This window comes from Gopherus flavomarginatus, chromosome 5 (genome assembly GCF_025201925.1).
Source record: "Gopherus flavomarginatus isolate rGopFla2 chromosome 5, rGopFla2.mat.asm, whole genome shotgun sequence".
Taxonomy (NCBI): Eukaryota; Metazoa; Chordata; order Testudines; family Testudinidae; genus Gopherus; species Gopherus flavomarginatus.
The window spans coordinates 87,439,600-87,449,967 of record NC_066621.1 but is presented as its reverse complement, the minus strand read 5'-3'; the positions used below and the strand labels follow the sequence as shown (position 1 = coordinate 87,449,967).

Here is a 10,368-nt window from a genome sequence, read left to right as displayed (position 1 = left end):
AATCACCAGTATTCGTGTGTGTGTGTATATATATATATATACACACACACACACACACACACACAAATAGTATGTTGAGCTGGACTGATGCCTGGTCTTAACCATATATGCAACAAAATCTAGATGTGAATGAAGTTTGGAGGAAAATAGAATCAGATTAACTACTCTATTGAGCTTGAAACTAGAAACCATATTTGATAGGAGTTTGGGGTTAGAACACAAGACCACCTGTACACTGCATAAACAGATTGTGCTCTGTACTGAGACATACAACAATCAGGCAGTGCAAGAGGGCATTTAGGACTGACTCCATCAGATTCAAGGCAATTTCTTCAGCATACATCAGTTCAGTTCACTCCCTTAGTCAGCATCACTGCCTCTAATTAGAAAGCAAGTCAGATACTCTTTTCTGAAGAGTACTCCAGTTTTTATTTAATTAAATATTATTCAGCCTACTTTATTGGTTTGTTACCGATGGTCAACCCCCCAAGTATATGGTTCTTCAGAGGCAATGTCTGATATTAATAGCTCACGTATAAGCAACTTTTACATCTGTAATGCCTTTGCAGAACCATACTTATCCAGCCCTCCTTTTTAAAGACTTTGATTATTCAAAAGGAGCAGCACAGGTTAGGTTACAGACCCTTTCAAGCTTCACTCCCAACTTCAGTTTCATTTAAGAACTATGTGCAGAATGGAATTTACAATCCCTGATTTCACCAGGAAAGATTGCCAATAAATATTCTCCCCTGCTCCTTCAATAGAACCCCAGCACTGCTCTGAAGGGAACAACTCTTCTAGGCTGAGGTAAATTCACTCTGTTTATTCAGTCCTGGGATATTTCACACTTAAATGGGGGATAATTAGCACTCAGAGGACCATCAAGATTACCATTGTACAAATTTTGCTCTGAAGGGTTTATAAATTTAAATTGGTGAAAAACAGACAAAAGGACAGGGAACAGAATACCACATAAATGCGAAGTTGTCGGGACAATAGGCTCACGGTTTGTTAATTTCTGCCCTTTTTTTTTTTTTTTTTAAATTAGGGAAGGATCAGACATAATCCTGTAAACTCTGATTTTATTTCTATGCCTAAAAGAACCCCTTGTCATGGCAATGAATGAAGAAAATGGGCTTCTAGTTGTATTTCAGTATTCACCATGAATATTCTTTAAAATCTTTCTTGGAGGAGACAAAAATGTCTTTGATTTTACACCATTATATTAAAAAAACCTTTAGAAGATAGTTACCATTAAAAAATAACTTGGAATGCTACACACATTAACATTGTATCATGTTTGAGAACATAGTATTTCCACTATTTCAAGAATGGAATTTATTTTATATATGCATATTATGTATTATTTATATAGACAATTACATTTCAGAGTCAAATAGATCAATGGGAAGAAACACTGGAGGATAAAAGCCATCACTGGTTAAATGATAGTTTATTTTCACATTCAGACAGCTGTACAGTCTTCTATAAATAGATATGATCCTAGAATATTTACATCATTTCTTCATTCATTCCTCATGCATTCCACTCAAAATGGTAAATACCCTGACTAAGCCAAATAGGATTATTTCTGGGTGCAATTACTCAGAAGCGTATGTCAAATCAAATAGCACTCCAGCTTGTGTTAGAGCACTCCATCAGATATTTTACATTTAAGATTATTTTCTCTAGATCCTCTCTCCTTCCAGCATTTCAGGGGCTTTTTTTCCCCCCTTGGTATAGTTCAGTACAGTTCATAAACAGTGTTCAAACATCCATTCTCAGCCTACTTAAAGTGCGAGATGGATACTTTAACTGAGGGTGCTTCATTACACAGTATTTGCAGAACTCTTGAGATATACATGTACAGTTTGACAGAAGCAGTAGTTAAAAAAAAACAAAATCTGGAACCAGCATTTACAGTACCATCATCACAAAAAGTTGAATCCCCACAATGCACTTTGCATAATCTTGTGGGTTTCTGCAAGTTTTCTACAGAACCAGTGTACTCAGACTCTAATAGAAGTGCTTTAGGGAGATTGTAGTGATACTCCCATGTTACATGAGTTTGCCATATGCTTCAGCCAACAGCACTCACTCTCTAAGTTTTTATCTCTCTTTACTTATTCCTACACACTTAGATTAATTGTTCTAGCTACCACAATATGCATATATTAATTAACTGCACTCCTGGGATGTTAGCAGAGTGGCTCTAATTTCCCATTTGAAAAACACACACGTTACATGCATACCAGTTTGAAGAGGATTTTGTCAGGAAAGCCTCCAAGTTTCTCCCCTCCATGGTGCCTATCCATTATTAAAAGCAAGCAATCCTTTTGCCCATCAGAGAAGTACTAATTCCATAGTTTTATACATTTAACATTCAATCTTAAAAGCACCATATCTAATTGTAGGCTATTTCGGAGGAGTTGAAGGTAGCTAAATTGCTCATTTTTACAGAAAAGATTCGAAGGGCCATATGGCAAGAACTCCAAATTGGTGGGTAAAGTGTGAAAACACAGAAAAAAAATAATACAAACTATCACAGTTAAACAACGACCGGTGATCCATGCAGGACCAAGCTGCTTCCTTTGTGCATATTTTTTGAAGAATCTGAAAGCAGAGGCCTACAGCTGTACGTGAAGAAACCTGTGACACAGGCACCACTGGAAACAAAAACAACTGAACTCCAGATGCATTAGTCTTCTTAGAAATGGAATTCCAAAGGATTGCCCACAGCAAGCCATCTTCTGTTATAGCTGGATGCTGATGCTCAGAGCTGTCTTGATAAGCACAGCTGGTGTAAAAACTCCAGTAAGAATGAATTCAGCAGGAGAATGAACAAGGAAGTTTTAATTGTTTCTAAGGGGAAGGACTTGCAGGATCATACATAAATAACCAAGTTCTAACTGGAGTCAGCAATGTGAGCTCCAGTAACAGGAACAGAAATGGGAGTATTACACACCAACGTGCCAGTGGGCGAGCATTTCCCAATATCGTGATCAGCTGGAAACCGGACGAGGGGGTTTGCTTTTGTTTTCTACCTCTTTCCCACGAACAGCAGCCACATAAGAGAAGAGACACAACACGGAATAGCAGATTTCATGGGCCTAGAAAATGTTAGAAAGGAGATAATGAGATTCCAGATAGTTACTGCTTCTCAAAAATACACTGACATTTATATTTACTGTATATTCTCCCTCTTTCAAAGTCCTATTCAGAGTGCACCTTTCAGAATAGCAGAGAGCTCTGGCTAGAGAAAAAAAAAAGCATGGGGATGGGGGGAGGTAATGGCACAAGCTACCCCACACTATCCTCATGATGAGGTGGAAAGGAAAGATCCAAGAGTTGTTAATTATACCAAATGAGAGAGGATTTTAGGGTTAGAACACCAGAAATCATACCATAGAAGAAGAGAACAGTCCATCTAGCTTTGTATCATGTCTTTAACAGGTGCCAATGCTAAGCTGTACAGCGCTGTAAGGACTCCTTTGGCGATAAAGAAAGGAACTTTCTAAAATTACTGTAACACACCTAATTGTCCAGTACTGTCCCTAATCACAGTGGTGGTGGTCTTTCTTCCTTACTCCCAGTTATAATCGTTTTATGCCCAGAAACAGAGACTGCTAGTCCTTGTAATTTCATCCACGCTAATGTAACTGTGGATATTATTTTTCATATAAATGTCTAATACTGAGCTATTTGCTTCATTATTCTATGACAGAAAGCAGCATAGTTTAATTGTACATGGCATTAAAAAGTATTTGCAATCATGTTTTAAATTATTCAGTTTGTTGCCATTTAATTCAAGAGCCATCTTTTGGCATTATGGGAGGCAGTATAAGCCAATGAAGGCTGGGGTGTGGGAGATCAGAGTTGTATTCCTAGCTTCGCCAGAGATCTGCTGGCTGACCCTGGGCAAGTTACTTCACCTTGCTGTGCCTCTGCTTCCCCTATCTGTAAAGTGGGGCTGATACTATCTTTGTAAAGCACTTTGAGTTCCATACATTTACAAACTCTACATAAGAGCTAGGTGTTATGATGAAGGAGGTAAATTTGATTGTTCTTGTACTATAGAATGTCATAAAATGGCTTACATAAACTAGCACACATTTTCATGTAACCTGATTTTTCCTTCCCACTGTGCTCTTTTTTATTCTGGAATATACTACTCCTGGGTGAATTCTGTGCATGTGCAGAATTTATGTCCCCTGCAGACTTCTATGCTTCCCTGCAGAAAAATGACTGACTTTCTGACAGGGAAGCAAAGGGAAGCCACAAGAGCGGTCATGCTACCCTCCTCAGCAGTATGTTTCAGTGCCCAAGGCAGCCGGCAGAGAGGTAAATCGCTGTGGGGCAGGACTGGGGTAGACCCAGCTGGTGACTCATACTCTTGCGCTAAGCTCAGCTGCGAGTCCTGACTCGGCTGGGGAGGATAGGATGACTTCTTCCCCTACACAACATCCAGGGCCGGGTCAGACTGACCCTCAGATTTTTCCCCCAGCTGCAGGAAGCTCCGAAAATTCCCTCCCTGCACTTCCTCCACCTCAGCTGCAGGGGGAAGGATCCCTGTGCAGGGAGCTGCTCCTTCATCTGCCCAAGTTCCATGCATCCAGACTCCCCCCCCTCACCTCCCCACACTCAGAACCCCCTCATGATAAGCCCCACTTCCCCTGCACCTGGATCACCCCAACAAGCTACCTGCACCCGGATCCTCACCCCACTGAGCCCCAACCAGCTGCACCTAGATCCTCACTCCCCCAGGATCTAGGCCCACTCACTAATCCCCCCATACCCAGACTTACCTGCTGAGCTCTATCCCACACACACCCAGACCCCCGCATCCCCGCTAAGCCCCAACCACTTGGACCCCTCTTCAGAGCCCCATTACTGTTGCACCCAGAATACCCAACAAGCCCCTGTGCATCCAGATCTCTCCCTGCACCCAGATCCTCCACTGAGCTGCCTGCACCCAGACTGCCCAACACAGAACCAAATCAACCCACATGTAGATCCTCGCACATTAATCCCCTCCACAGTTAGATCCTGCCTTGCTGAGCCTGCCTTTGCACACCTGAGAAACATGGCATGGAGGGGCAGGGCACTGAGATGTTTCTGGCGCAGGTCTGGTCCTTGTGCTGTGTCAGGGTTGGAGGCTGAGAGGACTCACCACTGAGTCCGTGTGCCAGAGGGGAGCTGCACAGTGATCTCCCACCTCTGCAGCCAGTATCCTGTGCTCCCCAGTGTCATGGTGAAGCCTCCAAATTTATTTGACAAAATTTAAACAATTTTACAGAATTTTAAACTATCGTGTGCAGAATTTTTAATTTTTTGGTACAGAATTTTTAATATTTTACACTATGTCCACTGGATGCCCCTTGTCCACATGTCTGTTGACACCCTCAAAGAATTCTAGTAGATTGGTGAGGCATGATTTCCCTTTACAAAAAACATGTTGACTCTTCCCCAACAAATGATGTTCATCTATGTATCTGACAGTTTTGTTCTTTACTATAGTCTCAACCAGTTTGCCTGGTACTGAAGTCAGGCATATTGGCCTGTACTTGCTGGGCTCACCTCGGGAGCCCTTTTAAAAATTTGGCATCACATTAGCTATCCTGCAGTCATTTGGTACAGAAGGTGATTTAAATGAAAAGTTATAAATTACAGTCAATAGTTCTACAATTTCACATTTGAGTTCCTTCAGAACTCTTGGGTGAATACTATCTAATCCAGGTGACTTATTACTGTTTAGTTTATCAATTTGTTCCAAAACCTCCTCTAATGACGCCTCAATCTGAGACAGTTTCTCAGATTTGTCACCTAAAAAGACTGGCTCAGGTTTGGAAATCTCTCTCACATCCTCAGCCATGAAGATTGATTGAAAGAATTCATTTAGTTTCTCCACAATGGCCTTATCCTTGAGTGCTCCTTTAGCATCTTGATCGTCCAATGGCCCCAGTGGTTGTTTAGCAGGCTTCCTGCTTCTGATGTACTTAAAAACAATTTTGCTATTACTTTTTGAGTCTTTGGCTATCTGTTCTTCAAATTCTTTTTGGGCCTTCCTAATTATATTTTTACACTTCATTTGCCAGAGTTTATGCTCCTTTCTATTTTCTTCACTAGGATTTAACTTCCACTTTTTAAAAGATGCCTTTGTGTGTCTCACTGCTTCTTTTACTATGTTGTTTAGCCACAGCGGCACATTTTTGGTTCTCTTAACTATGTTTTTTAATACATTTAAGTTGAGCCTCTATTATGGTGTCTTTAAAAAGATTCCATGCAGCTTGCAGGGATTTCACTTTTGGCACTGTACCTTTTAATTTCTGTTTATCTAACTTCCTCAAGTTAGTTCTGATGATAATCCTTGACTTCTGTTTCCCACTTACAAGCACACACAGGTCTGACCATCAAATATATTATGTAATTAAAGGGTAAGTACAATTTTTAACTGATATCTTGTGTTCAACAATTAAAAATAAAAAATCGATACAATGAAACTGCTCAATAACCCATCTATCTAGTATCTTGTCTGACAGAGATCAATACTTTTCAGATAGAAGTCAATACCTGTTGGAGAGTATAAAATCCCTTTCATGTACCTCACTGCTCAGTATTATACCAAAAGGAGAGAATTCTTCATGAACTCAGCTATTGATCAATTTATGCTCAGAAGTTAGACCCACCTTTCATCTGTTTTGTGGATTAGGCACTTTGGTCTGCAGAGTCATCAATTCAACACTTAACAGCACAAATATGATCAATTAAAAAAAATCCACTAACCAACCTCTCTCTAAAGTGGACCCTTCTACGCTGTCTCAGGATCTCCCTTAATTTTATAGAAATAGGAAGCACCAAGCTACAGCCCCTTTGTACAAGAGCTAGAACAAAAGAGAAGGTTGTGTTTCACTGTAGCTCTAAGGCTGCATAAACCTGTGATCCCAGTTTCTATGGTCTTCACTCAAATTTTCCACTAACACTCTTCCACAGAACCTCCATTTGGAGGAACAGTCTGAACCACATCCCACATGGTATTATGTCAGTGAACTGCAGGACAAAAGAGTGGTCTCAGATACCAGAGTGATGGGAATCGTATGAGTACTTAAAAATATACCCTCTAAAAGAGCTAGAAGACAAGACAGTTCACTCACCATTGGCGTCTTGTACTTGTGGCTCACCACTTCTTTAGTTTCAGGAACTAAAACCGGACGAGTAAGAGACAAAACAAAAAGTTCAAAAAACGAGAGGAAAAAGTAAAGAAATAGCACAATGTTCCCAAAGGAAAGGGGGAGGGGTGCACACAGACAGCAAGTGCAGGAACAGGGCACCTCACTACTCCTCACTTCTAGATACTATTCTTTCCCTACATTTATACTATCATGATCTTTTGACTATACCAGCAATGACACATTATGTAACTCAAGATGGCATAAAACATTTCTTTGGCTCCTTGATTGGAGGAAAAAGAATAGTCATTGTTTGATGCATCTCAGACTCATCATTGGCTTTGCTGGTGCTATTAATTCCTGTTAGCAGAACACATGGTAAAATCTGTTTATCGGCACAACCATATAGTGTAAACCAACATCTCTTTTAAAGCCACTTTGCTACTTTAACTGCTCACTCCTCAGTGTACCCTCTAGAAAACTGAATTTTTCCTGTGCTATGTGGTCGTTTGTATAAGAATGACTGGATACTTCTGCCCAGGAGTCAATTAAATCCATAAAAGAATGGGGATTAGACTGTGGAGAAAACAATCTTCTAGAATGGAAGACTATTTCTCCTCCAGGCCAGCGGTATCGTGGACACTGTTCTTTGAACTTATTTCATTAAGTCTAACACCTGTACTCTGGAGTTTACCTGGAGACCTCAAGACTCAAAACTACCAAGTGTGACAGACCCAGGTCAGTGGGGTACAGGAGTCTGGTAGAGGGCAAATATACTGGTCACTGGATGAGTAGTTTTCTGTTCCCTGAGTGACCACAGCAGGGGCTGCACTAGAGTAATCAGGAACCTGCTAGAACCAATTACGGCAGACAGGCTGATTAGAACACCTGCAGCCAATCAAGGCAGGCTAATCAGGGCACCTGGATTTAAAAAGGAGCTCACTCCAGTCAGGGAGTGGGGAGCCAGAGGAGAGGAAGTGCGTGTGAGGAGCTGGGAGCAAGAGACACAAGGAGCTGAGAGTGAGAGGGAGAGGGAGAGGGTGTGCTACTGGAAGACTAAGGAGTACAAGCGTTATCAGACACCAGGAGGAAGATCCTGTGGTGAGGATAAAGAAGGTGTTTGGAGGAGGCCATGGGGAAGTTGCCCAGGGAGTTGTAGCTGTCATGCAGCTGTTACAGGAAGTACTATAGACAGCTGCAATCCACAGGGCCCTAGGCTGGATCCCAGAGTAGAGAGTAGGCCCGGCTTCCCCCCTAAACCTCCCAACTCCTGATCAGACACAGGAGGAGCTGACCCAGACTGTGGGGAAGATCACTGAGTTGAGCAAATCTGCCAATAAGCGCAGGACCCACCAAGATAGAGGAGGAACCTTGTCGCACAAGATACAAGATTTCAGTTACACATGGCCCTCAAAATATCAGGCTTGATTTGACTTCTAGGTGTATTAAAGGAAACATCAGCAAGAGTTGCTGTAGATGACACAGATGCAATCTGTTACCAGGAAAGCTCAGCCTTTGCTCCCTTGAACTGTCCCTAACAAATAAAGGAGGAATGTAGCACAGAATAGCAAAGGAAAATTTTACCCTCTGTTCTTATTACCCCAAAGTGCCCCACGCTGAAAGCTGCAACCCTCCCATTAGTGTGTTCCACCTGCACTGTGCTTCTGTCTCACTCTTCTGAGTCTGTGTGAATGATGCTGTGCACAAATCTCATGGAAAGACAATGTAGGGAACAAACAGAGCACAAGGAGGATAATGATGCACTACGAACATAAAAAAGGCAAATTTAGATTTTTAAAACTAAAGTAACAACAAGACAATTTTATTTTGAAACCTCTCCTTTCAAAGTGGCTGAAACCTGCCTTGGAATTTCTGTATGACAACAAAAATCTTAAAGGAAACAAATAAGTACCAGTTTAATAGAGGAAGGTGGGGAAGGAGGAGTGAATATCTTATAAAGCATAGCACCTAGTGACAGACAGTAACAGGCAAAATATATAAACATGAGCTCAACATGAAGAGCTAGAGGGGAAAAATGGACACCAAAACCTAGCCATGCAGATGTCACCTGTGATTATGACATGACACAACAAAAGGCAATATATAAAGAGGGCTCATACTCTAGTGAGTCAAAACTAGGCAGTGCAGACTGGTTCAAAGAGAAGGGACTCTAATAAAAATAAATGCCTATGATTTGCTCTTAGTGTATCACAGTATCAACATCCCTGGAAAGACCCATGAAAAATGCAGCCTTTGTTTATAAAATAAATATTTGCCTTTGAAATTCTCCATTTTCTTGGACAGAGGCAGCTACATCAGAGGCTGAAAACTGAAGTGCACATCCAGGCTGCACTGCCCATGACACCAGTGGCTACAGCTGGGAAGAGAATGCGGTGCACATCCAAACTGCCTTACCCGTTGGCACCAGATGTTCCAAATTAACTCCATGTCACCAGGGGATAAAGGGGGAGTGAGGCGGTGGACAGCCAAATGGGATAGGATTACACAGATGTACAAATCTTATGTCTCACTGGATAACACACAATTGTTCATATACTCTTCAAAAGCAGGAAGAGGAAGCTGGAAGGAGCTGGTGGCATGAGGGAAGGAGAGGAGGGAAGCTGTAATGTCCCTGATCCCCAAATACACAGCAGGGAGAGGACCGAGGGAAGAAACCACCTCCTTTCACACTCACTAAAGTCACCCTCTCATCAAATGAATGACTCCCCCGTAGCCCTCCAGTGGGAAAAATACTCCTGAGAGGGTGGGGTTAGAAATGAGAAAAGAGAAAAGCTTTGGTTTTACACCCTCAGAGCTCTAAGTGCTAGCACTGCAGAGTATATAAATCATACTAATTTTTTTTCTTCTAACAATGAAATTGACTCAATACTGTTAAACTAAAAAGATGAAAGGGATAAGTTACTGAGCACCATCCTGCAGCCTCTGGCCCTGTGAATGAGAATATATGGCACTAGCAGAGAACTATTTCAGGGGACATCACTTTACCTGCTGGAGAATGAAGGTTTTCATAGCAGCGGCGATGAAGGGACCACGAGAAAGTAAAGCACAAATACAGAGCAGTAACTCAAATTCCAGAGGTAAGAGCCCTGCACTTCTTCACTTCCTTTAAATCTTTGTTCCCATTTGTGGACAACAGCCTGTGGCTCTCACTTGGGCCCTGGTCTGAAATCACATCTCCAAC

General features: G+C 41.7%; 1 protein-coding gene across 40 annotated transcripts in view; it reads right to left on the bottom strand.

Annotated features, from left to right (window-relative positions):
- Positions 1-1,434: 1,434 nt before the first annotated feature.
- MADD (MAP kinase activating death domain) overlaps positions 1,435-10,368 on the bottom strand; it is a 133,034-nt gene continuing 124,100 nt past the window's right edge. For 28 of the 40 annotated variants that reach the window (XM_050953419.1, XM_050953417.1, XM_050953416.1 and 25 more), the window contains 2 exons: positions 7,152-7,198; positions 1,435-3,110 (listed from right to left, as the gene is read on the bottom strand). In XM_050953419.1, the coding sequence (XP_050809376.1) occupies positions 3,003-3,110; positions 7,152-7,198 (155 nt within the window). In that variant the 3' untranslated portion in view covers positions 1,435-3,002. The remainder of the gene's footprint in view (positions 3,111-7,151; positions 7,199-10,368) is intronic. The other 12 variants (XM_050953435.1, XM_050953440.1, XM_050953446.1 and 9 more) reach the window with 1 other exon arrangement.